Raw genomic sequence first — 25,650 nt, 5'->3', positions numbered from 1 at the left:
TTTGTTAGTATGACAGTCAAGCCAGCATTTGTTTGATAATTTGGTGATATCCCACACACATAATCGTTGGAGGTTTCAAAGGAGAGCGCTGCTAATTCACTGTGAATGTGTTCCGAGCCGTATTGTGGTTTCATTGACTGTTTATATGTGCAATAATATCCAGGGCTTTGATCATATTCAGGAATACAGAAATCTGTTTATTAATTTCCCTCTATGCATGTTGAAGTATCCCCGGTATTTATACCTGTGTTCTTTGCGCAGGCGCCTGTGATGTTTAATGTGGTGGTTGCAGCAGCACTATATGGTGGCTGTTGAAAATAATGTTGATTTGACTTATAGTGGGCTTAGCTCTATTATAAGTGCCAACATCGGGTTGGATTGGGCTTATCCACCTTATTGACAGCAAGGGGAGAGAGGGACAGTAAATATTAAACATGTCCTCCACTTTGGACAGTGTGGTGCTGTCACTGCCACTGCACAGAACCAAGGCACGGTGGCATCCACCAGTATCCTGGTTACTTACGGACTACCATCTATTAAAATCTGGTCTCTCAAAATCGGGATACGGGCTTATCCAGGATAGTGATATTGGGATATGACATTTTACATGCTTATACACAAAAACATTATACTTATAAAACCTGACAATAACTGGGATACTAGTGCACATGTAAATGTAGTCCTTGATTCACTTTGCTTGTGCTGTGTGCAATAGAAGTTGAGAAAAGCTAAACTTTCAAGCAGCAGCACAGGCACCAGCCAATCAAGCTGATTTTATATAAATAGCCTAATCAAGCACAGTGCTAATCAATTCACATTAATGCAAAAACAGGTTCTCAATGAGCCTGGAGACATGATGCCAAGGCTGTATGTGAACCTGGTGTGTGTTCATCTGGTTGTGGAGTTAATTTCCCTTATGTCCTCTGATCAGGAAACTGTGATGGTTGTTGTTGTTATGACAACATTGAAAACAATTTCAGTTTTTATTTTAATAAATGAAATATGACATCATTCCCATTAAAAAGACAGAAAAAAAATGAAGCTTAAATTGCATATCACCACAATGTGTTGACCAAATCCAGATTTCTCTCTTCCAAATGTCCAGTTTCAAAATCCAAGAAAACACCAGATCAACTAGTTACATAGATTTTTATTGATTGCATAATTCTCTGTATAATATATTTAGTCCATATATTGTTGGTTCTCTTTTCTTTATCAGCAATCACAGATTCCCATAACAAGCAGCGTTGTTTGTCACTGTGGCTGACCACAGCCATCATCTTCCCACAGCTTCCCCTGACCCTCCTGTTACATCTGAAGCTTTGACTAATTGGCATTTATAGAAAAACAATCTGAGGGCTGAATACGGGAGGAGATCTGACGAGGGAAAACACAAGTGGATTAGGGAGAGAATGTAGAATGTAGATGGAGAAAGACAGAGGCTGAGGGGGGGAAGAGGAGAAAAGGGAGGGTACCTTTCTTTCTCTTCATCCCATTATCATTCCAGCATCTGCTAATAGCAGGGTGTTAACATCACAACATGGGTAATTTCACTGAGACTCCATGAGACCTTGTTAAGCCCAGCAGCTTTGTCTCTGTTGGCTTGGGAATGAAAGTCCAGCACTAAGTGGACGGGATATTAATTTGATGACTTCTTAAAGGTAAAAAATAAGATCGCTACGGATTTAAAATACTTTTTGTTATTTAGGTGTGAAACACACTATACTTGAAGTAAATTGGATCTGTGTCCCTACAGTTTCTCAGGGTTTGACAATAGTTGTTATCCTGTGTAGTTTTTAGTTAAAAGAGGGTGAGGAAGGCTCAACATGTAAAATAAATAGAGTGAATATAATGAAGCCCCCTACTACTGGATGGATGGTTGGAGATGGTTGCAGAGTTAGACTATTGCAATTTAAGAAAAGACTGTTTGCTCATATTGGGGTGTTGGAGTGTTGTTCTTCTCCAACACTCACTAAGGATTCATGTGCTTTTGAGAATGCAGTTAGAGCAGTGGTCTTCTATTGTGTGATGTACATTAATTGTGAATAAAATGTTGTGTCGGTGGAGTTATTTAAATCAAATCCTCTAGGTTTTATTGGCTCAAGGAGAAGTGGGTGTGGCCTAGTGAATGATAATTATTAACCAGAAACTAGTTGCACATTAATAAGGGAATTTGAGCCTCTAAATTACAGCATTAACAACAATGATTGTCACCTGTCTTGTGGAGGAGTGCTGAATCAAAATGTATTTAAAGCAACACATTTTAAAGAAGAAATCACACAAAAGTTGAATAAAACGCATGTTGCCCAAGTGGCTCAGTTTAAAAAAAACTAAAGGTTTTGCTGCAACCACAGCAGTTGGCCTTTTATGACAAATAACTCAATGGTGGCTCATATTAACTAATGTTACCAAACTTTAGAATGATCAAATTTACTGAATACATTTTTTTATGTGGCACTGTTACACTATGCTCACCACCATGTATACATGGTAATTAGTTACTGAGAAGAATAAAATGCTCCCATATATATATATCCCACCACATCTCTCTTTCTCTCTCTCTCTCTATATATATATAGAATGCACAATACATGCATAATACACAAAGGGTGGGAGGGGGGGCCCCACCAGTCTATGCCCCAGGACCACCTAGCTGGTTTATCCAACTACATGCTATTTGCTATACATCCCAATGCATTAGTTCTGTCATTCATTATTTAATTCATTATTGAACAAGTGCTTTTGGAATTCTTTAAACTTTCAGGGAATTTATCACTCGTCTAAAATACTCTAATGGCCTGATAAGACTTGGAAATATTACTACATTTTATATATATTCAGACATGGATTTAATTTAAATGATAGTTATAAATGTAAAACTACATCATAACAGACATCATGATTTTATTAATGAAAGGACAGTGACTCAAGCAGCTGCAGGTCAGGAGAGAGGGTCCACTGAGTGAGTGAGGGTGGGGTGGGGGGGGGGGGTCTTTTTTTTTCCTTCAAGGGAGTCAAATTTCCCAACTTCATGGGCCTAGAGTCACTTCGCTCCGAACTGAGAAAGTCTTTGTACCGAGAGAGAGAGAGAGAGAGAGTGAGTGAGGGCGAGAGAGAGAGAGAGTGAGGGAGAGAGAGAGAGAGGGAGACAGCAGTGTGATTTCAGGTCTGTACAGTCGGGCAGAGGGACCACAGAGTTTGCTGAATTTCATCACACAGCACTTGGAGTTCACTTCCAGACCTGGATCTTTATTCACTCACCTGCTAAAATGTTTCAAAGGTAAGACCATTCAGATACTGCCTCTGTATTTATTTGTGCTTTGAAAGAAAACAGACTTTAATTTGAGTGATTTAACTAAACATTCAGAGCATCATAAATCCTTTCAGTTGCACCTCAGAGTCGACCTGTGATAGCATTTTCCACTGTGTGAAGCTTTTTAAGCCCAAATTCTCCAATAAACTGTTGAAACAATAGTTAATTTAAAGGAATGTTGTCTACATGCACCAATACACTTTTACAAAGGTTTTTGTCAAAAGTCAAACATTTTAAGTGCAGCTTCAGTGACGGACATGTCTCCTCAGGTGGTCTCTTGTCCTGCATCTCATCCTGCTGTGCTGGTTGACCGCTGCCCTGCAGGTTATAGAAGGTAACATTCATGCTTTTCCATTTCTTTCTTGACACTGTAAAGAAATATACAGTGGCGATGGATATTTTAAGAGGAGAAAGGGAGTCTACACTGTTGGGAGAGAAGGCAAAATGTAGTCCTTTCTCATTTTGATGGTATGGCCACATGGAGCTTTAAGGTTTGCAAAAGTGAATTTTTGTTTTGAATCATCACATAAATGTTTAAAAGTTTTTTTTTGTATCATTATCTCCAATGATGATTATTCCCCATGTATCAGCACTCACCATTGTGGCCAGTGAAGTTCTTATGTGACCTAGTAAAACAGAATATTTGTGTCCTGTGTATAGTTAAAGATTAAATTATCGACCATTACATTGATGAGATCATCCAGACATTCATATATTTTAGGGGAATTTGGTGGCTTGCAGATGTAAATTTCTTTAAAGGCCTTTGCACAGAAGGCATGTTTTTTTCCATGCAATTAATTTGCATGTTATTAATATTTGTACCCAGTAAATGCAAGCCTTCACATCAGCTTCGGAACTTTGCTGAGCAATATTGTGGTTTTTATCTTTGCAGTAAATTTTGTCACTTCCAACATATAAAAATAAATATATACACATCCAACCAATCAGAATGCATGCTGTTGAAGATGTTGCATTCAAATTAGCACAGCTAGGACTCTTTGGGACCTTCCTCAAATGAATTACTCAAGAGAAAATGTGATCTTACCTCAGGCATACGGCTAGCCACTGCTGTGGATCAAATGGCTCTCTGAAATTACTCCTGTTTCTTTAAACTTGGTGCCAGCTGCCGCAGTGGTTCTTCAAACTGTCCCATGGACATCCTGAAATACGTCCTGAAGTGGCTGTGGTGCAGTTAAAGCTCCTGAACCCAGTAGTGAGACTCACCAAGCTCTTCTCTCTTATTAATATTCGGTGTACCCAGGTATTTCGTCTCTTTTTCTTTTAATTCAGCAAAATGACCAAATCATCATCGCTGGATGTTGATCCCCCCAATCTTTTACTGAGGCGCAATCTTCTTTTCCAATCCTTAATCTAATAGCTTTATCGCCTCACGCTTAATGTGAATAGTCAGCCAACATTTTCCTAAGAATGAATCGCAATTTCGTGCTGTTTATTCACGTCGCCGTTGATGGGCAAAGGCCTTGAGGCTGTCAACACAAAATGTTTTGCTTTGTGAGTAACTTTGGCGAAACCTTCCCCTGAACAGTGGCTAGCGTTGCAACCAATATCCCGACACACAAGTTAGCAAGGTGTTGGTGTGTACGTATCCTTAATAGGAAGGAAACTGTGATTTTTGAGTTTGGATGTGAAAAAACAACTGTACAAGAGAGAAGGGAACTTTTTTGCAGCTTTAAATAAAGGCTACAGCAATTCATTTCATTTTTCCTCCATCTGTAGAAGGTTCTTCAGTCAACCAACTTGTGGAGATAATGTATAGTTCATTTCTATTTCTGATTGCCCGTATGGGTGCCATTCAACTACTGCAAAAGATTGAAATATGGCGGAAGACCGTTCCCCACACCAATAAAGGTCTGCTGACATATTGGATACCTACACAGATATGTATGAGGTGGACCAATCCCAACAGAGGTCTCCAGTCATTTAATGCTGCACAACGATGTAAGACAACGCCATAGTGTATTTTATAGGACACCTCCTGTAACCTAAATACCCACTTTGTTCATACCCCACACTAAGCAGGGGTTATTGTGATTTCCAAGTCTTCCTAATCTTGTTCATCAATGATTAGTCTTCAATGACAACAAAATGATAGGATTTATATAGGAATTATAGAATTTGATCAGTCTTTCTCTGCTCTCCCACACGCCCATTACAGGCCACATAATATGGGACAATCCCCCCTTTCAATCTCCATTTTCACACCTCTGTCTGCTGTTGTGGGGTTCAGTCAGTTACTCCCTGCTGTGAGTCTCTTCTCTTCTTATACAGCTCTGTAGGAGAGAGATTGTTTGTTTGTTTGACAGTAGACTGTGCTTCCTCTGCCCTCTTTATCCTCTGTGTGTGTGGGTGGGTGGGTGCATGCGCGCACAATCAAGTAGCTGGAAGTGGCACACAAGTCAAAGGCTGCACTAGGGTGAGAAATTAAGCGTTAAGTTTGTATGAGGGGGTCGCACTGAGCTTTGAAGAGGGATCTGTAGAACACAGTTGATTCTGTACCAGTTTCATGTCAGTTGAGATGCTCTCTAACCTGCACTGAACTCTGGGTAATCACCTGAAATCATCTGGAGGGGCTGTATCTAAGATCAGAAATGTCTGAGTCAGTTGCTGATGGACGTGTTGATGAAGTTTCTAACAAGGCAGATGCAGAACTGGAAAAAAATTAAGGGAAATATCTACAAATGCTGCTTGCTGTGCCACCTCTCACCTGAATACTGCGGAGATCTCTGCGTTGTGGTGAACGTGAATCTCCTGCTGCGTTGTTCATATGTGCTAATATGTAGCCTAATATATAGGTGTGTTTGAGAGGCGATTGACGACCAGAGTCTTGTGGCTTATTGTCTGTTAACTCTGGAGCAAAACATGAGAGCTTCAAAGTGCTAAAGCGAAGCTGCATTAACATTTTTTCTTTGTGACATAGTATATAGAGTGACAAAGTCTGTGTCTGGAGGCAGCAGAGCTGGACTGGGTGGGTTGACCAAACACGGGACTTTGACACAGTTGATCGCCTTTAATTTCCCATGTGAAAACATAAGTCACTGTGGTTTCCTTTACCCATGAACTTTCTACAACCTTTACCTCAACCGTGTGTTTATTATTGTAGCCACTACGATGATGGTCTTCTAACCTTTTAACCCAAAACATGATCTTCATCTAAATCTAACCATGTAGTTTATGGGCCTGTAATTTTATTACTGCTACATTTATTACTGTTAATATGATGATGAATGTGTGACCCTGTAACAGTGCTGCTGAACACTCTCCAGAGTTAAGAAATCTGAAAGCATCAGCCTTATCTTAAGTCCTTTTGCAATTGTTATGTTATGTCATTGTTATGAAGCTAGGTGCAAAATTCGGAGTGTCTGAAATGTCTGAAACCCTCTGAAATCCTCAACAGCAAAATTCTGGGGGGTCTATATTTTTAATGTCACTTTTAAGCTGACTATGTCCAGTATTAGGTAGGCAGGGTTTCTGCTACGTTTATTTTGAAGTGGTTGCCTGTCTCTTCTTCAGGATTGTCCATACTTGCTTTCGTACAGCCTGTTTACATTGGGAATATTGTGCTTTTATTCTTCTTTGCCATTTTGTATAAAAGATATGGATACATACTGGTAGGGAATTACTTAAGCCAGCAGTTGAAGTTCTCACAGGGGCGAATTGACATCTGTGCAAATGGACAGCTTTGTATAGCACCAAATCTGAACATACATTATCTCAAGGCTCTTTACATGGTAAGGTCGAGACCTTCAAAATTATAGAGAAACCCAGCAGTTCCCACAACGAGCAAACCCTGTAATGCTTGTGATTCTTGAATGCTAGCATGCTATCTGAAGTCACACATGGACAAGGCAAAATGCTGGCTGCAATTGGTTCACCGTAAACAAGCTAAGCAGACATAGTCAAGGGTCCTCTTAATTTCCTACCTGCAGTGTAGCAGAATCTGTGATTCATATTGAGCACAAATTTAGACCTTTCTCTAAGAGCAAATGTCATTATTAATGCTTCATCCTTAATACTGAACACTGAGTTCCGTCTTACTGTTTTCTACACTTCAAACTTCGTCCTGTTCCCCCAAAAACACTCCTGCCTCCGGGAACCTTCACTTTTCATTTACTGCTGGTTGAGTAGCTCTGAATGGGTTCTATGTTTATCCAATATAAATGATTGTGAGGTGAGCCCAGTAGGAGTCTGCTTTGGTCGAGACGCTCGTCTCTACAGTGAAACCTAGTCACATTATTCTGCAGTGAGGTTTAATATCCTTAATAACAGCCATACATTTATTCTGTCAGTGTCTGAATGTTTGCTTTATGAACTCAGATCAGTTAAAGAAAGAGTTTTCTCTGCTGTCAAAAACACATTTTACATTTCTCCATTTTATTCACATGCAGTCGCCTGTGATGTTTAACTAAGTGTATCTTTACCTCTGAGCCTTTGAATCGTCTCCCCTCTTGACCTTATTTGGTTTCGGTTCCTGGAAAGAAAATCCCAACATGTTCCATTTCGTGTTTTACGAGACTAGAAACCTGGCACGTCATAGAAGTGTATGAAAGGTCTTTACCTAAATCTCCTCAGTATATTGGAGAACTGGCCGCCCTCACTGCAGCGGCATCCTGTCTGAAATGTGCTCATTGAGACGGAGTGGCTTCCATTCGAAAACTGCTGGACACAATGGTCTAACTGTAAAAGGTGTCATTGCCGTATGTGTTTAACGGTCGGCTCTGTAGGATTTTAATGGGAAAAGATCTCTGAGTGGAAATTTGAAATTAAGAATGGCCGTTGCTTTTAGGGGTTTTCCCACTTTTCTGTTGTGAATGGTGTCATGTTTTCCATGAAGTAAGATGAAGTGGTTTTCCCGGTGTGCAGTTGGGCTCAAAATGAGGAGAGCAAAAGCTGTTGTGTTGTTGCAGAGGATATTAGACCGATATCAGAAGCATTTATAGTCGGACATTATGCTTTTCTACGATAAAAACTCAATTTACAGCTCTTACGTTCATGGTTTTTTAGAAAGGAAATATTAAACTGTTAGTGGGTGGCTTGTGTTGTTATTTGGGTACACCGTTTCCATGGTGACTGTTTAAAAAGTGGACCATGAATCATTATCATTGTGTTTCTGTTCCATTCTGTCCAAGCTTTGGGGAAGGAAACATACAAAGAAGGTCTTTGGGGAGCATTCAGTGTTGTTTATGTGCAAACGTTACACTTGTTACTTGAGGTTTTTATGACCGGCTCTACATGTGGACATACCGAATATTGATACAAAGTCAAACTTATACCGAACACTCGTGTAATAGTCTGGTTCTGACTTTAGTATCGCGTGATGATGCTGGACTGAAACGTGGGGGTGAACTTGTTGAGCCATTTTAAGGGTTATTCATTAGGAGTTAGGTAGTTTTTTTTTTTTTTAAACCAGCTGCTAGGTTAGCAGTTGGTTCAGTCCTAGTTAAGAATGACACATCAAATAGAGGTCCGTGTTTTCTACTAATTTAATGTATCTACCCAACTGCTGGGTCAACTCTGTGGTGTTCTCTTCTGCATAATTTTAAGGCCAGAGGTTTTGTGGTTCGATCCCTGCCTACATCAGTGTGCATGCCCAACTGTGTGATAACATGGGTGATAAAATGAGTGAATGAGACTTGTAGAGTAAATCATTTATTGTAACAAAACATGAACATTTGGCTATTTATAGACAAAATAAGGACTATAAGTGTTAGCTTACACACACAAAAACAGAGCGGTGGATGGCGACCTGCCTCCGTGTCTCCCCATGTGAAAACACAGCAGTGGTTTTTCAGTCCACATTCCTCCACAGCATCTAGACCTTCTGCTGATAATTCAGCGAAAGCAGTTAATTGGCCACTGACTGTGTTTAAAGAGCTAATGAGGTGACGTCATGAAACCCGAGTCATAACCTGTGAGGAACAGGAATACTCCCGCAGCGTGTCTCAGGACACGGAAGACTGATATTTCACCTGCACGGCTTTTCACACTTTGATTTGACTTTTTCTGCCTTGATCAGGCATTCATCTCAAATTAAACATGCTTGTGTTAGGCTGTGTTAATATTGCTATGGACCTCTGTTCACTGCTGGTGCACTGCTGTGATAGAGTGTTATGTTTGTGTTATCAGAACTCTATCATTAAAATGTATTGTGTTTCTATACATCTCTAAATCAGGTACATGCAGTGTCTGCACTAAAATGTATGACGTTAGTAGATTTAAATGTTACATAATATTCATATTACATGTTTAAAAAAGCTCAAATATATGAGACCATTACCACATTTGTCATGATTTGACCTTGAGAAAAATAGGTCTCTGTTTGACCATTGTTTCATGAAACATTTCCCCTAAAATAAAAAGACCAATGTCAAAAATGTACTTCATAATCCTGCTTCACACACTACTTCCGTGACCATCACATACAGAGACCCTTCAAGACCCCAAGGTGCCCAAATCCTCCTCTGCTCCCTTGTCCTGTCTGTTTTATTTTATGTTACTGCTCCAACATGCAGCTCACTTTCTCACTTTAAAGTAACCTTTAATAACTGTGTGAGTTTAAAGGGGAAGGTTGAGCACACTGTCTTTCTGTGTGAATGTGTTTATGCTTTTGCATATTTGGGTCTGTGGCTTCTGAAACGATGAAGCTTGTGCTGTTTGCAGACGGAGAGCTCCTTCACATTAACAGCACGCCCTCGTTCCCTTTAAGGACAAATCTGCCTAAATTGCTAACAACAAACAACACAAACCCTCATGTGATAACCTTTGGCCTCTATTGGTCCTCCTGTGGGATGTCGCCCAACAATCTGGCAGCACTATCCATGTTTTAACATTCTTTAACACTAAAATGAATATTTGAAGCTTGTAATTGTGAAAATAATTTAATTTAAAATATGAACCCAACACATGTGTTCCTGTTTGAACGTCCTGTGCCACAGCTGCCTTATCATTATTTACCTTTGCATTAGCAGCTCAAACTCTTCCCCTCCACTTCTCCCCTGTTGCTCCCCGAGGCGACATGAATGTGCTGCTGAGTTCCTGCTCCTAATTCTCTGTTTTGGTTGTGAGTGCTCCCAATGAGTAACAGTACATCACAATCACCAAGCCGCATAACTCAGAGAATATTAACACGACTGTGAAAGAAAACTATCTTTTACCTGCTTTTTTTTAGCACTTTGACAGCACAATGACAATGACATAAATGAACAGTTACAGTTTTGTCTAAACCTTTGTTCAAAGGCAATAACTATTAAATGTGAATAATTGCAATTGCTTGCCACTGGATCCAATAACCACAAGCTCTGTATAATTCATACCATTTATTTCTGTGGTCACAACCAATCTCCATTTGCTCTCTTTTAAGAAATGAATTGCTAGTTTATATGAAAATATTATATAATATGTAAAAACTACCTACTGTGAATGTGTGTGGTGGATCCCAGTGCAGATAAGATGACTTTTCTTGGTTTAGAAAATCTATTTACTCTTCTAGCTAAAGGAGAAGAGACACTCATTGCACTTGACTATTTTATCACCTCAAGTTGTTTTACACATGTCTTGGATCATTTGAGGGGTTATAAGGAAAATCTAATTGTTGTGTAAAATAAACAATTTGAAAAGTTAAACTTATGTTGATCCCCATGCCTTCGTAGAAATACTCAGTGTCCACACATCAAGACGTGGGAATGGTCTAACTTTGTGTGCAGAAAGTGCCATTTACGACTATACTGTATTGATGGCTGCACCTGCACACATCAGGTGCACTGTGTCTCATCGGACAGACAAGCTGAAGATGGGTGTAGAGGAGAAATACCACCAACTTTTTACTGCTGCAGTTCCGAACAATAGTGAATTTTGTAGTGAGGGTTCAGTGGGTGGACGTCAATGGATGGTCCTCTGCCAGAGGGACTGTGGAGGGAACATGAGATAATATTTTCCTGTCGACATTTCACTGAAGGTTGTCTTTCATTCCACGAGGTTCACTTGAAATGTCTGTCACAGTTGCCCAGTGTGGAGCACTTCCAAAATACATCACAGACCTGCAGGACTTCACTGATGCTTATTGTCCAAAACTTCCTACAGTACCATGAATGCGTCCGTTTGTCACATCAGCGGTGCCCAGTGGGTTTCACGCCTCACACCATGATTGTGATGCTGACACTTTGCATGAGCAAAAGAATTCCCCCATCACTGTGCCTCCCTTGTCTTTCATTACCATTCGTATTAGAGGAGGAGATGAGTCGTTGCGAGAAGCTCCGTGGGGTTGTTTGCTCTGGGAACAACACTCGCAGCTGAGCAAACACGCGCACGCACACACACACACACACACACACACACACACACACACACAGCGTCTCACATTCAAAGCTCTGGGGCTTATACATGCATAAGCAGGATGTAAGCAGATGTAAATAGCGTAACAACTCGTATCTATGATACCAGATGTTTTTATTGACTGTCTTGGTTGGTGCAGTATAGGTGACGTTATCTCAAGTCAAGAATTAAGCTTAGATGAACTCAATAACAAATATCTAAATTTCTTCTTAATTTCTAGAGAAGATGCCTTAAATTGTGAGAGTGCATTCACCACATGTATATAATACTTTTATGTTCTAAGATAACATAAAACAAGCGTCCTAATTATCTTGATAAGTGCAATGTGGTACTATACAATTAATGTGCACATTAGCAAAGAATGGTTGGTCTTTGTGGCAAATATCATTATTTGCAAAAAAAATTTTCCTCAAACAATGATTTGCAGACAGTTTTAGAAGTGAGATGATTATAAAAAGGAAATGGGTTTAAGGGCACTGAGCATCACATCAGTCTGCCTGCTTGTCTATCTGTCTGATCTGATTGTGTTTCTGAATCCAGCTGTCCCACTTAATAGACACTAGCACATGGAAAGTAATAATAATATAAATATCACTGCACTGCTCATTTGATGACGTAGTGGTCCCTCTCTGCTGCTTCCTTCCTCTGACTTTGTCATAGGAATTTCAGAGGGTGAGGTAAGGGTGAGAGGATGGCAGGGGTTGGAGGGACACTTGATGTAATGGAAACTGTCCTTCCACAGATGTCCACCTCTGACTCCCTACGAGTCCTAACAATGCATTCTTTCTTCTGAAACACACTGCAGATCTGACTGTGTGGCATTGAGTGAACTTGTGTGTTCTCTGTTTGTGTAATATGTGTGTGTGTGTGTGTGTGTGTGTGTGTGTGTGTGTTCCAAGTCAGAAGTTCATAGCTCAGTCAACTGGTTATTGTCTTAATAACCTGTGTATTGACAGGCAGCCTGGAAACCATTAAACCAATCAATATATTTAATATATTAACACAATCTAGCTGACTTTGATGGGATATGCCTTTACCCTAGAGCGGCACTAATGTAGTATAATAGTTTTATAATGCTAATAACAGGTGAAAATGACTTAGTTAAGTGTCTCAAATACTGAAAAACCACCAGAAAACCAAGTGTTTTATGTTTGTTTTGCTTTTATGTGAGGGCCCCCACATGTTTCCAGCGGCAGCAGGAGGCTGCAGAAAAGCTTTAGATTGACTGTGCACTGTCGGAATCCAAAACACTGTTGCTCAATTCAAAACACTCAAGTCAAAACTGAGGTTTTTTTTGTTGGCCAATGTAAGAGAACTTAAGACAGATATTGCTGTTTAACCAACATAACTGGGTTTGACCTAATTAGGCCTCTTCCTTTGTTCGTCTGTTCGAAGAGCTTGAAATTGTCCTTTAATTGTCATTTTTGGCCACATTCAAGTGAGTATTTTGTCACAGTTCAAAGCAATGGTTCCACTTTTATTGGCCACTTGAGGGCATAAATGTTACACCCTAACTAACTTGCTATATGCTATGTTATTATCAAATAAATGTATGTGCCTGTTTGCAGGTCCAGCATTAATAGAACAGCATAACCTTTTTGAATTTTAAACTTGGCTTTAAGTTACCGAGCAAATTTAAGTTCAGTTTTTTATCCAGTATTATATGTATCTGGCTCTTTAGCTGCTAAATGCTAAACTCACTAGCTACTGATTAACTTTATAAGTTAGCTTCAGCCCGAGCTCTGACTCAGCGTCTTGGTTCTGGATCAGTGATGCGGAGGCGGCGGAATCCTATTCAGCTGAAGCTATAATCTTCAAATTCGTAAATTAATCGTGAAAGTCGTCTTTAATATCTCGTCACTTAGTGTTTATTGAATGAATTTTTTTTATTATTGCATCTTGCACAATAATTTATGAATTTAATTCAAAAATCTATATGCACTGCATGAAGCCTGTGGAAAATCCCCCTCTGGAGAGAGGTCAGAGGTCACATACAGGACAAAACCTTGTGCTTGCTGGGACACTAAATGACACATTAGTGGATTCGACAGTTGACAACACGAGGCCTTTTAAACTCTCGGTTGTTAAGTCAAACCACAGTTTGTCCATGCAGTCAAATTTAGACCACTTAAAATGGAGCTAATCTTTTTTAAGATAGTCAAAGTTAGATAAACTAAATTTACCTTCGACCACATGCCTGTTTCTGGTGAGTCAAGTGTGTTTCTGTCTTAGGCTGTGTTAGGCTGGCCCCATGACTCCTCAAAGGCAATTGGCTGGATGCCCACCTCGGTCATTATCCAGAACTATCTTGATGTTGGCTTTCGTCAAAAGCACACAGGTTTTAAATGGATTTAAGAGTTTAGATGAACGGGGGAGTTGTCAGTGTGACTTTCCTCTCTCCCACCTGTCAGATTCATTTGAATAAGACAGCCTGCTCCGGTGCTCAGCCGCTGCTATGACGTGTGCTACAAGCAGATGAAGTTATACCTCCATTCTTGGACAATGAAAGTCTATCTATCCATGTGCTCCCTCCGTCTCATATCCACACATACAGGGGTTTATTGTAATCTGCCATCAGTAAACCCATGACTTGTTGCTTTGAATCAGTTGTGTGTTGCCATGTTACCCAACATGATTTGTCATTCAGCGCGATGCAATCTAGATTATATACTTTTACACGCTCTATTGGCTCCGAGAGGGATCTCTGACTCATAAGGACACACACACATTCTCAGATGATGAACGTCACCGAAACAAGAGAACACCCTGTCTGGAGAGAAGTCAGGTACTTTAAGTTTCTCCCGTGTGTTTAGATGTGTAGGCGGGTCAGTTGTTTGGGTTAATCCTAGCCTCGGGCCAAACTCTCCCTCTGATAACATATCTGACTCCCTATCTTTATCCTGTTTTCTTTTCTCTATTTTTTTCTTGGCTGTTCTCAAGAGACCCCTTCTTCTATCCCTCCCTTAACGTTCCCATTTGACCCCTATTTCCCCATGCAAAGTATGGGCATAGGTGTCCTATATAAATTGCTGCCTAGAATTACTACTACTACAACTATTACTAATATAATGGTTCTTAAATGGTTCTCAAAGTCACGTGAACCTTTTTATTTCAATGTTTTAGTTTTTCCAAACATTTCCATATTAATTTGAATCAAATGCCTAAACGACCATTTAATGGAATTCTATTGAACCAGTTGAGTCTGCAAAGAACTTTAAAACTTTATTTTACTTAGAATGTAGAGAAGTGATGGCAACACACACACACACTCACACTCACACACACACACACACTCACACTCACTCTCACACTCACACTCACACTCACTCACACTCACATCCTCTTGCCTGCAGCTAGTCCATTTGTCATCACTGAGGTTGGAGGTTGGAGCCAGAGGTTCAAAGAGTGCAAGTGCATGTCATTGTGCACCTTATGTCTCGGCGCGTGCACGTGGGACATCATCTCTAACATTCCGGGCATTCTTTGTGTCCCACCTGCCGTCTCTGGAGACAAAAGAGATTCGATCAGACACAGGGATCCTGTCCCGCTCACACAATCACCACTGAACCTCAACCGTGTTCAGGGCCTCAGCCGGAAAGTGTTGCTGCCCCTCAGTGACGTGAAAGTAAATTACAAGTTGGATTCACAATTTGTGTCACAGATAAAAATGATGTAAAGTATATTAAGACATACTTTCATGCAGCAATCGATGATATTTTCTCACTTCTCATGAACTTTACATTAAGTATTTATGATTCAGGAAAAACAAGCTGCACACACACTTTTCATTCATTTTTTTTTTTTTACTTTAGTCTATGATTTACACAGTTTAGCATCAGTTATAGGTCACAGTTCTTCCCTAAAGTTCTGTTCTGTATTTGACCAGTGTACGTGCTTAATTTATCATGTTATTGATGCATATCAGTGACTCTATTGGCTGAATGATGATGACTCACTCCTCCACTTGATTCCTAGTAGCTTAACAGCCTTTCTTTCTTTCTTTCTTTCTTTCTTTCTTTCTTTCTTCCTTTCTTTCTTTCACCGGCCTTTCCAACAAGACCATATAAATGCAGTCCAAACGTTTCCTGAACATGGCCTTGAAACATGAAATGAAAACATATTGTAGGAGGAGAGGAAGAGGGAGGAAGGGAAGGTTAGCAGGGGGGAGGTGCATGAGAGAAACAGCTAAGCAACACAGGCTTCATTGACTGCTCGGCTACTGGCTACAACGTGCATGTGTGTGAGAGCATCTGAAAATGTGTTTGTGTGGTTTGCTGTTACCTGAGAACAGGTCCTCACTGTTGACCTTAGCAGCCTGCCCACCTGGACCTCTGGCTTATGGTTGGTTCAGAGCATGTGTCAATCAAACATATACTGGCACTAGAGTAAACTATATGTCACACACAAATGAAACACAACACAAAAAGCCACTTTGAATTCCACAGATGACTTTGGGCTTGTTTGACATAACCAGTTTAAATTAAACTTGAACGCTGCAGTTCATCTTTTGAGCTGAATGGGTCAGTTTGTCATTTAGAGCATTAGTTTGTGAAGGATTATTTTATTTAAAAATAGATTGTTAACAACTTGTTGTGCCCTGTAAATGAGCACTTTGTTGTTCTGGCACAAAAACACTGACCAGTGAGCCAAACCCTCTTTCGCTCTAATTGGCAGAGCGGACCATCCTGTACACTCACACACAAAACTAACTACACCCACGTTGGACTTACGAACACACAGAAACAGGGACTCTGACCATCATCTTAGAATTGGACGGTGAAGAAATATTTTCTGTGTTATTTTATTCATCGTTATATTTGTTTTTCCCTGCAGGACTATTTTAAACCAGTGAAATGTTTTTATTTAGGTGTGGTGTTTCCTGAGGTCATGGACAGTTGCTCCCAAGCCTCTTTTTGGGGCCACGTATCACTACAGTACTATTAGCATCTCTTCATATCCATCATGTATTGTGTGGATATAATGTAACTGTATTAACAAAACATGGGTTTTGTGTAACTATTTTCATGGAAAACTTTCTTAGCCAGTATTAATTGTAGAGTAAATAGGATTAGCCTCAAACTAGTTAGGTATTTCCCACTAATCACAGAAATAATAACTAAGCGTAACTGATGGTATGTAAACTGGCATATTCACTTCATGGACCTACATACTGACTTTATAATGTATATGTGTCTTATTTTGATTGGACAATTTCTGTCATGTAAATAATTATAATACTAATGATGATAATCATAATGAACTTCATTTATACAGCACTTCTCAAAAACTCAGTTTCAAAGTACTTTAGATACTTGAAACAGGATTCAACATTTGAAGACTAAGTTAAATAAGATCAGGGAATAAAATAAAACAGCCAACACGAGTAGGAAATACAATGGTGTGGTTTGATCAACTCTCACACGTATTACTGTTTATGACCACTAGGTGGGGGCCACCATTGCACCAACAGGTACTTTTATGTAGATATTGTTATTGGTAATAGGCAATTATACAATAAACACTATTTCTGCTTGTAGGGCTTTTTAAGTTTACTGTGCATAAATATATATCATTCAATGAAAATACTTATTTACCATCTGAGCTAAATAGGACCTTTTTCAGTTTTTATATGCAACATATATTAGTCCCTAAAACATCAAGCAGATGATTGGCTCTTGTTCAGAGTTATACAAGTATTTCTAGTAGCTGTGTCCTTATGAAATTATGTGCCAAAAGTGTTCAAAGTCTCACGATCTCATGATTTCTCCTCAGTCTCCTGCAGCCACTTAACCGCTCATTTCTGCAGTAAATCCATGGCATCCCCATGAGATCGGCTGTGACAGTAAACCAATTAGAGTTTATTGTTGGGGGGCGGTTGCTAGGTAGAGCGGGAAGTGAGAGAGAGAGGTGAAGGGTGAAAGGGTTATTCTTCCTGGAATCCAGAGGCCCTGAACGGGGTCACCCCCAACAGAAAAAAAGGGGGTCTGAAAATACTCATAAGAATGTCGCAGCTTTTCACCAATCACTGCACATGAGAGTGGCTGCTTTGTTTTTATGTGACAACAAATGCCTGGTGAAAGGGCCGTGGCAATGATCCCTTACATCCTTTCATTTAATTTATCCTCAAATATGATGACCACTTGTCCTAGTTTATAGGTGACAGCTTCATGACCTCCTGTTATTGTTCTGTCTCTGACTGGCTGGTGTTGCCAGGACTGCTTAATATCCGTAAGGTTCCTGAAGTTGCTCCAACATGGATTATGTTGCAAAACTATGAGATGAAAATCTTTCTCCTAAATGTGTTTTGCATGATTAAAAAAAGTAATCTCAGAAAAATCTTGTTTACATTTGTTACAAGTCTTATGGTTAATGTTTAAAAAGGTTCATATCTACCTTACTAATGCTGTACTGACTGAGGATTGTGTATCTTTTCAAACTTAACAAGGATCTTTAAAGCAAAACGTTACGTTATTTGTTTTAGGAGGCTAATAGAGTGCACTCATAGGTAACATATGTGACTGAGGCAAAATGATGAGGAGTAGTGAACCTTGAGGTTGGACAACGCCACCTGCAGGTCAGGAAGATTTATCTAGATAAAGTTCTCCAAAAATACTTGTAATGGATATATAGAGATTCTGACTTTAGGGGGCCGAGTAGGCTTGGAGCACTTTATATTGGGTAACATATTAAAAGCATAAACAGGTCTAAAAAAATCAAAAGAAGATGTTAGTGCCAACTTACCGTGGACGCTCGACACAAAAGGTTAAAGGTTCTGAGCCAGACAGGAAGGGGTCCCCTGAGTGTTTCCGGGATACTCGGCCACCGCCACACACACCCCGTCACCTTAACACACAAAAACCGCACACTCATGACAGGGTTAAACGTGCCCGCCATAATATCCACATTGACTGCCATAGATTGATTTTCAATAAAGAAAACAATTGACTTTACTATTCTACATGGAAAATCCTGTTCAATTGTCGAGTTGTGTGCAGCACATTAAATTCTCTCTCTTTGTCACACACACACACACACACACACACACACACACACACACACACACACACACACACACACACACACACACACACACACACACACACACACTAAAAATAACATAAATGGGTCTTTGCAAACAGAAATTGTGTTAATACCTGGTTTGCACAGGCCCTGTGTATAATGTCAAAGGGGTCTCTTGTAGTGTCGGACCCACAAAGAATAAATCACTAAGTCTACTATAGTTTTCCGGTGCTCTTTATGGTCTTTCAGCTCATTGTCTTGGTTTTATGGCCCTCAACTTACTGTTTAGGTTCACTGTCACTGTCATGATCAACTCAACACATTTAGACCAGGAGGCAGCATTTTTGTATAATGTTAGTTGACACTACTTTCAATGCATATCCTGCTGTAATGATGTCTTGTATAATTGCTAACCGTTAAAGTCAGAAACAGCCCCCTCTGACCACCTCAGAGGGGGCTGACAGCTGTGTGTATGTGTGTGTGTGTGTGTGTGTGCGTGCGTGTTGGTATGACATGCCAGGTCTCCCTGTGGTGAAGCATCAGGGCTGTCCCCCCCATGTGTATCTTCCTGACCTTCTCTATCCCCTCCTCACCACACCCCCATCCTTGGCTAATCCATGACTAATCAAGCTCCTTCCCCTGGGGGGGTTCTCTCTCTCACCCCCTCTTTAAATCTTAAGCCCATCATCTGCTCCATTAGAGAGCCCCACCACCCTTATTTTCCCACAAGTGTATGTCCATGCGTTCTGAGCAGCATGGGACCAGAATATGATGAAAAAAATAGTAACAAACAGCAACTACAACCAACAACCCTTCTCCAGTCGAGCCATTCAGGGGAAAGAAATGCAGAGTAGAAATATGGATAAGAAGTGTGAGTGCACCGTATGAATGAAAACTGAATTAATCATGGTTATGAGCGTGTCTGAAATAGATGTTTTGATTTCAGATGAATTAGCAGTGGTCATGTATTCAGATTCTAAGATTATATTTATAAAATCAATAAATCCAGGTTATTGAATGAGGTCTGGCCAGCATACACACTCGACCTATCTGGAGTCAGCCTTTCGAAAATACATTTATTTGGCGCGTACTTGGAAAGGGGGAGAGGTTCGTAAAATATAATTTTTTTAACATATTTTCATATTTACATGTATCTTGTTTTACTCCCATTGCGGATTTATAAGATTTTAACATGTCACAGCTGGTGGAACACAGATATAAATATTCAAATGAATAATGGAGAGTTCCATTCAGCTACTTGTATTGTGCTCGCTGACTCACTGGCACACTGACATGTCTCACTAGGACACCAGAACATCCTTCATCCGATCAGTTAAAACCTGTGCTTTTCCTGCTATTACAAGTCAAAATGGCTGCTTTTTTTTGGTTTGAAACTTTAAGATTGATGAAACTGCAAAAACAAAGTTCCCCAAAACATACATCAGTGTGACCGCACCGCTAACATTAAAGTATCAGCCTGAACAAACAACTCCACCCTCCACCCACTGCACCATCCCCAGCAACACAGCAGCTCCAGCTCATCATGGACCTCTCCAAACATTTAGAGAAGCACAATACAAAAAGGACAGACTTCCCTTTGTCATCATCGACATGGGGCCTCGCTCCCTCTGCCCCTGATCACTGAGCTGCAACACAGAGACATGTTTCCATTTAAGCCTTGGTCATTTTTAAATCATCTCTAATTCGAAGTTCTAACACCAACATGATGCCTTATCGGGCGTTAAGAGTGGCATTACAAATTAATGAACAGTAAAATTTAAACTAGGGAAACAAATTAAGGACAAATCTTATATTTAGGTACCGAGATGAAACTGATAACCAAATTCAAATCCGAAAACTAGAATGCTACTATAGTCTTCTTCTGATCCTACTTATAAATAAATCTGAGATAATTGAGATATTAATTTGGATGAAGGGCAGCAAATTTATTTTAACCAATTATAATTTCTCCCTTTGGTTCAATTACGACAGAAGTGTATTGTTTTCACACAGGAAAATAAATTCTGCTCCGAACAAGAGATTTCATGAGGTAAAAATATCTGCTCTGTTCTCTGAATAACAAGAAGCTCTCATCTATTAAGACTCAAGTATTTCCCAAACCAAAATATAACTGGACCAAACAACACCGGTGACAATAAAATATATATATACACTTCTATATATGTTCTTTCTTCGTCAGACTATTTTGAATTTGTAAAGCAGCTGAAAACATTTTTATGTACATGTGGAAAAATATTTCATGTTCTGTAAGAGACCAGGGGGACTGCTTTGCCCCCATGTCTCTTCTCTGTTGTACTAAGTGGTGTATTAACACTGTGGAGCATCAGGAGAAAGGGACACAGAGGATGCAGCATAGTGAATGATGCTCCTTGCTCTAAATCAGTGCGTCCGGATGCATCGGAGAGTTTGACAGGCTGCTCATATGGTGCGGCGAGAAACCACAAGCTTGATCCAGGGATCCCACACAGAAAAGAGAGAGAGAGAGAGAGAGAGAGAGAGAGAGAGAAAGAGGCTGAGGAGGAGGAGGAGGAGGAGGAGGAGGGGAGGAGTAGTGAACTAACTAACTCTCTAATCTGCCTGTCTGAGGGGAAGAGAGCAGAGAAAACCAAGTCGGCTGTGTGGTGGAGTGCCAGAGGAAGGGGAGTGAGTAATTACACAGGGGGGAGAGGGGGCGCAAAAAAGAGAGAGATGTCAGGGAGTTAGAAACAGAGCAAGAGACAGAGACGGACGGAGAGAGCGAGGACTTCTAACGAGAGGGGAGAAGAAGAGAAGAGAAATGTGAAGAAGCTGCAGAGAGGACAGAAAGACACTACTTGAGTATATGTCTTGTGACGCTGGATCTCCTGAAGTGCTGAGATTTGCTTTTACACATTCTGTAGGACTCTGCATGTGACTCCTCTCACAGCACCTGTCCTGCACATGTGTAGTGTTCTGTGACCACAGTGGACAGGATCAGCGTGCATCAGTGTGTGTGTGTGTGTGTGTGTGTGTGTGTGTGTGTGTGTGTGTGTGTGTTTGTGTGTGTGTGTGTGTGTGTGTGTGTGTGTGTGTGTGTGACACAGAAAGAGGATGGGAGCCCTTTGTCTCTCTCTTGCTCTCCTCTTCCTCCCCTGCTCTCCTGCACGAGCCCAATGGTGGAGTTTCATCTGGGCAAACCCCAAAACCAGCTCAGAATCCTCTCCTCCCTCCATTCCTCCCTCTACCACCTCTCCATCCATCACCTCCCCGGGCCTTTCTGACACCCCGTGGACAACAGGGCAAGTGGGAGTGAAGGACGGGGTGACGAAGGAAAGTGTGGAGGGTGGCACTCAGACAGAGGGGTCTGTTCTGGCTCCTACAGCCGGGCCTGGAGAGTTCCTCTCTGGCCTTAGCACTGCAGAACCTGGGAGGCTCTCTCCAGAGGAGAATGCAGGTGCAGGCAGCAAAACCAGGCCCCAAAACAAACCACTGAAACACTGGAAGAGTGGTGAGTGTTACTGGGGTGCTTTTCAAATGTATATCCTAAAATCTGTCCACGAGCATAAAAACACAATTACTCTGGGTTGGTGTGCTTCATATTTAGTATTAAAAACTAGAAAGGTTTATACAAAGGTTTATAGGTTGCATAACAGCAAATTGACCCGCAAATTCAAACCTTGAAAGAGAAGCATTGTCAGTGTCATTCCCTTATCACAGGCTGCCAACGAAAGATCTATCTATATATATTATAATAATATAACTATCTTTTCTATCCAGTATTCCCTAATAAATAGCAGAGATTAATGTGATTAATGTTAAATTTATTAAATTTTTGTATTAGAAATGTTTTTTCTTCCCTTTTCTATGTTGTTCATTTATTAGACCATTCTCTAATATTGGAAAGAATATACCCTTAAGCCTCCATTGCGTTGTTGTTCTGTTTGGCCACCTGGGGGCGGCAGAAACAAGTTGTAAACATAACATTGACATGTTTTTTTAATATGGGGAACCTGTTAGCAAACAGTTGCTCATCCAGAAGAAACTACACAATGTAAAACCAGCTGAAAGATGCTAAAGTTGTGGAGCTGAATGAGGAAGTGATACCGTCATTCCCTGTGGGTAAGTCACTATATTGAGTAACGCTTTATAAAGAACACAAGGTTTAACTATTGTTAACATGAAAATATTAATAAGTGCAGCTTTGACAATTAACTCGGTATGTAAACTGAAAACACAGAGCAATTGCTGCTAGTGAATATCAGTAAAGAAAATAGAATCAAGCTGGTATAATTTGTGTTAACATGTGATTACAGTAAAACTGTGTGAGAGAACTTAGGCTCTAACTATCTAACCTTAATACAAAATAATGTCCCTGTGTGTGACGCAGAACTGAAGCTGTGCTTTTTGTTTCTGTGGTGCGTTGGTTTGTGACTCAGAAGTATCTGCCTGCGTTAGAAGCTGAGATCTCTAGACAACAAAGGAACAGGAAGCTTTTGTGTGGCACGTCAGGATCGAGTGGATTTAAAAGGTTATATATGGCACCGTCGAGGGGGTTGTTCAACTTGGGTTCATAAGTCTCCACAAGTTGATCAGGCATCCACGTGGCCATGAGCATGACGAGGATTAGGTTCAGGGAGTCAGAATGGGAAAAAAATGACACAAAATGAAAACGACTGGTTTGAAAACTATGAATGAAACTGAAAGAATGATGTGATTTACTGTTTGACTGACCTGACGACACCGGAGTAACTTATCTGTCTGACCATGAATGTATGAATGGACGAGTTATACGGAGAGGATTTAGATCCGGTCATGGCCGTGTTTTATCAGGGGAGAAGGCCTTGAACATGCATTGTGTGAGATATGTGTTTAAAATCTCATCTGATGTCAGCATGAATTATTCTGAAGAATCAGCGATTTAATCCCTATCACATGATGTTCAGTGGAGAGGGATTTGTCTGCAGGCAAGGCATTGCTAACACAGTTCTGATGTGTGTGTGTCTAGCCCCTTTTATATAGAGATCCCGCCATATTACCACCAAGAAGACCCCACATTATGTAGCCTTTCATTAAAGTAAACAAGCCGGCATAAAGCCTCCGCAGTGTGTTTTATTTTAGATGTCATCAGTGTTTCAGAACCTGTTTCACATCACACACAGTGTTTCACTGTCCCATAATGCTGACTCTCCCTTTTACACAGTCAACAGTCTGGTTTTGTCAGGGTTTGTGAAGACAGGAGGTGGACCCACATCGTAGGAGCGAGGCAGGAGGAAGATCCAATTAAAAAAAACTGAATTTATTCCAAATAGCACAAAACAAGGAGCAGGCCCAGAAAGAAGCAGGCAAAACTCAAACTGTGCATGACAAGAAAACAAGGCAGGAGACACTGGAGACAAAACTGACAGCGACTAAGCTCATGACAGAACTGAGGACTTGAATACAAACTGAACTGATGACAAACTAGAGGCAGGTGGCACAGGACAAACAGGTGAAACACATCAAGGCAGCAAATCTGGAGGGAAACACACAAAGGCAGGAAGTAAATGGAACAGAAATGAGGGAGATCCGAATTTAAAATAAAACAGGAAACACAGAATGAAACACAAATCTAAACACAGAATGAAACATGAATGAAAACAAATCTGAAACAAGGAAATACAGGTAAAAGTTAAATAACCAAAAGAGTCCACAATTAGAACAGTCCAACGAATATCAAAAACTCTTTATCAAAGAGTTTAGAGCCTGACAGAATCATAACAGAATCATGAGTACCTCTGCTGCTGGGTAAAGGTGGAACAAAGGTGCGATACTCCCAGCATGAGCAGGCTGTGTAAAAGGAGTTTGTGTGTGTGTCTGTGTTTCTTGAGTGCCTGCCACAAGCACAACACCTGTGTTTGCAACATTAAATGCATAAATGTAAAGAGGACCACTCTCCAGATGTCAGCCACACACCAACTTAGACCCCTAAAAAAAAAAACATCCTGGAAGAAAGGAAGGATCGAAGGAGGTCATTACGTGTGTTACACACACACACACACACACACACACACACACACACACACACTAAACCCTCTAATCAACTGTTTCCAGTTGGTCAGGCTGATGAATTAGAAACCCCCAAATGTTGGGCTGTCTGGTCTGGAGTTCTTGTGTGTTCATGTGGGTGAGATGTGTGTTTGACGTGTAAGAAAATGCATTTCGGTGTGTGTGTGTGTGTGTGTGTGTGTGTGTATAGCAGACATATACGTAGGTATCAGGGGTGAGCCTGGTTGGAATGCGGAGATGAGAGTTTGTCGCTACAGGAGACGGGCTCCATAGTGGAAGGAATCAAGGGAATGTGAAACCATCTCATCACGTACAGGCTAAACACTCTAATTGGCCACACTTGTGTGCTTGCGTGCAGTTCTCTTTCGGAGGATTAAGTCCATGCGAGGCAGGACAACGAGGTGCAGACAGAGTCGGGATCAAATTGAGCCAAATCCCAGTCATGTCAGGATTATTCAGATGTACCTTTCTTCCTTTCTGTAATGCTGTGAATGACGGAGCAACTTACAAGTAAAAGACGAGGGAAAGGGGTTTCAAGAGAGGGGGGGGGGGGAGAAGAGAGAGACCAGGAACAGTTGTGTAACCAACATATTTAAGCTCTGCCTGACTGGTTGTCACAATGAAAATAAATATAGTAGTTTGTATGGATATAATGATGTAATTAATGGTAGCAGCAGCATTTAAAAGTAGTTGTATTCATGATAATAGTTGAGTAGTGTGAGATCTTTATCCTGCAGCTCTGGAGTCAGAGATAAAGTCAGTCAAGTAATCCCTCTGTCAAGAAAACAGAATTATCAGTCGTAATGTAGTCTAACAGGAAGTGAAATGAAAGAACAGATCTTGAGGGCGATCCCTTGCTCATTTAACCTGATACTTTGATTGTGTGATTTTAATGAGGAGACTTCAGAGTTCTGGATCAAATTAAAAAGAGACCGAACACAGAT

General features: G+C 40.5%; 1 protein-coding gene across 7 annotated transcripts in view; it reads left to right on the top strand.

Annotated features, from left to right (window-relative positions):
• The first annotated feature begins 3,112 nt into the window (after nucleotides 1-3,112).
• The window catches only part of col15a1b (collagen, type XV, alpha 1b), a 54,170-nt gene continuing 31,632 nt past the window's right edge, over nucleotides 3,113-25,650 (top strand). For 6 of the 7 annotated variants that reach the window (XM_034613622.1, XM_034613620.1, XM_034613618.1 and 3 more), the window contains exon 1: nucleotides 21,753-22,169. In XM_034613622.1, the coding sequence (XP_034469513.1) occupies nucleotides 21,773-22,169 (397 nt within the window). In that variant the 5' untranslated portion in view covers nucleotides 21,753-21,772. Of the gene's footprint in view, nucleotides 3,281-3,582; nucleotides 3,648-21,752; nucleotides 22,170-25,650 lie in introns of those variants that run through there. The other variant, XM_034613621.1, reaches the window with a different exon arrangement.

This window comes from Hippoglossus hippoglossus, chromosome 17 (assembly GCF_009819705.1).
Source record: "Hippoglossus hippoglossus isolate fHipHip1 chromosome 17, fHipHip1.pri, whole genome shotgun sequence".
Classification (NCBI taxonomy): domain Eukaryota; kingdom Metazoa; phylum Chordata; class Actinopteri; order Pleuronectiformes; family Pleuronectidae; genus Hippoglossus; species Hippoglossus hippoglossus.
This window is presented reverse-complemented; position numbering and strand designations above follow the sequence as displayed.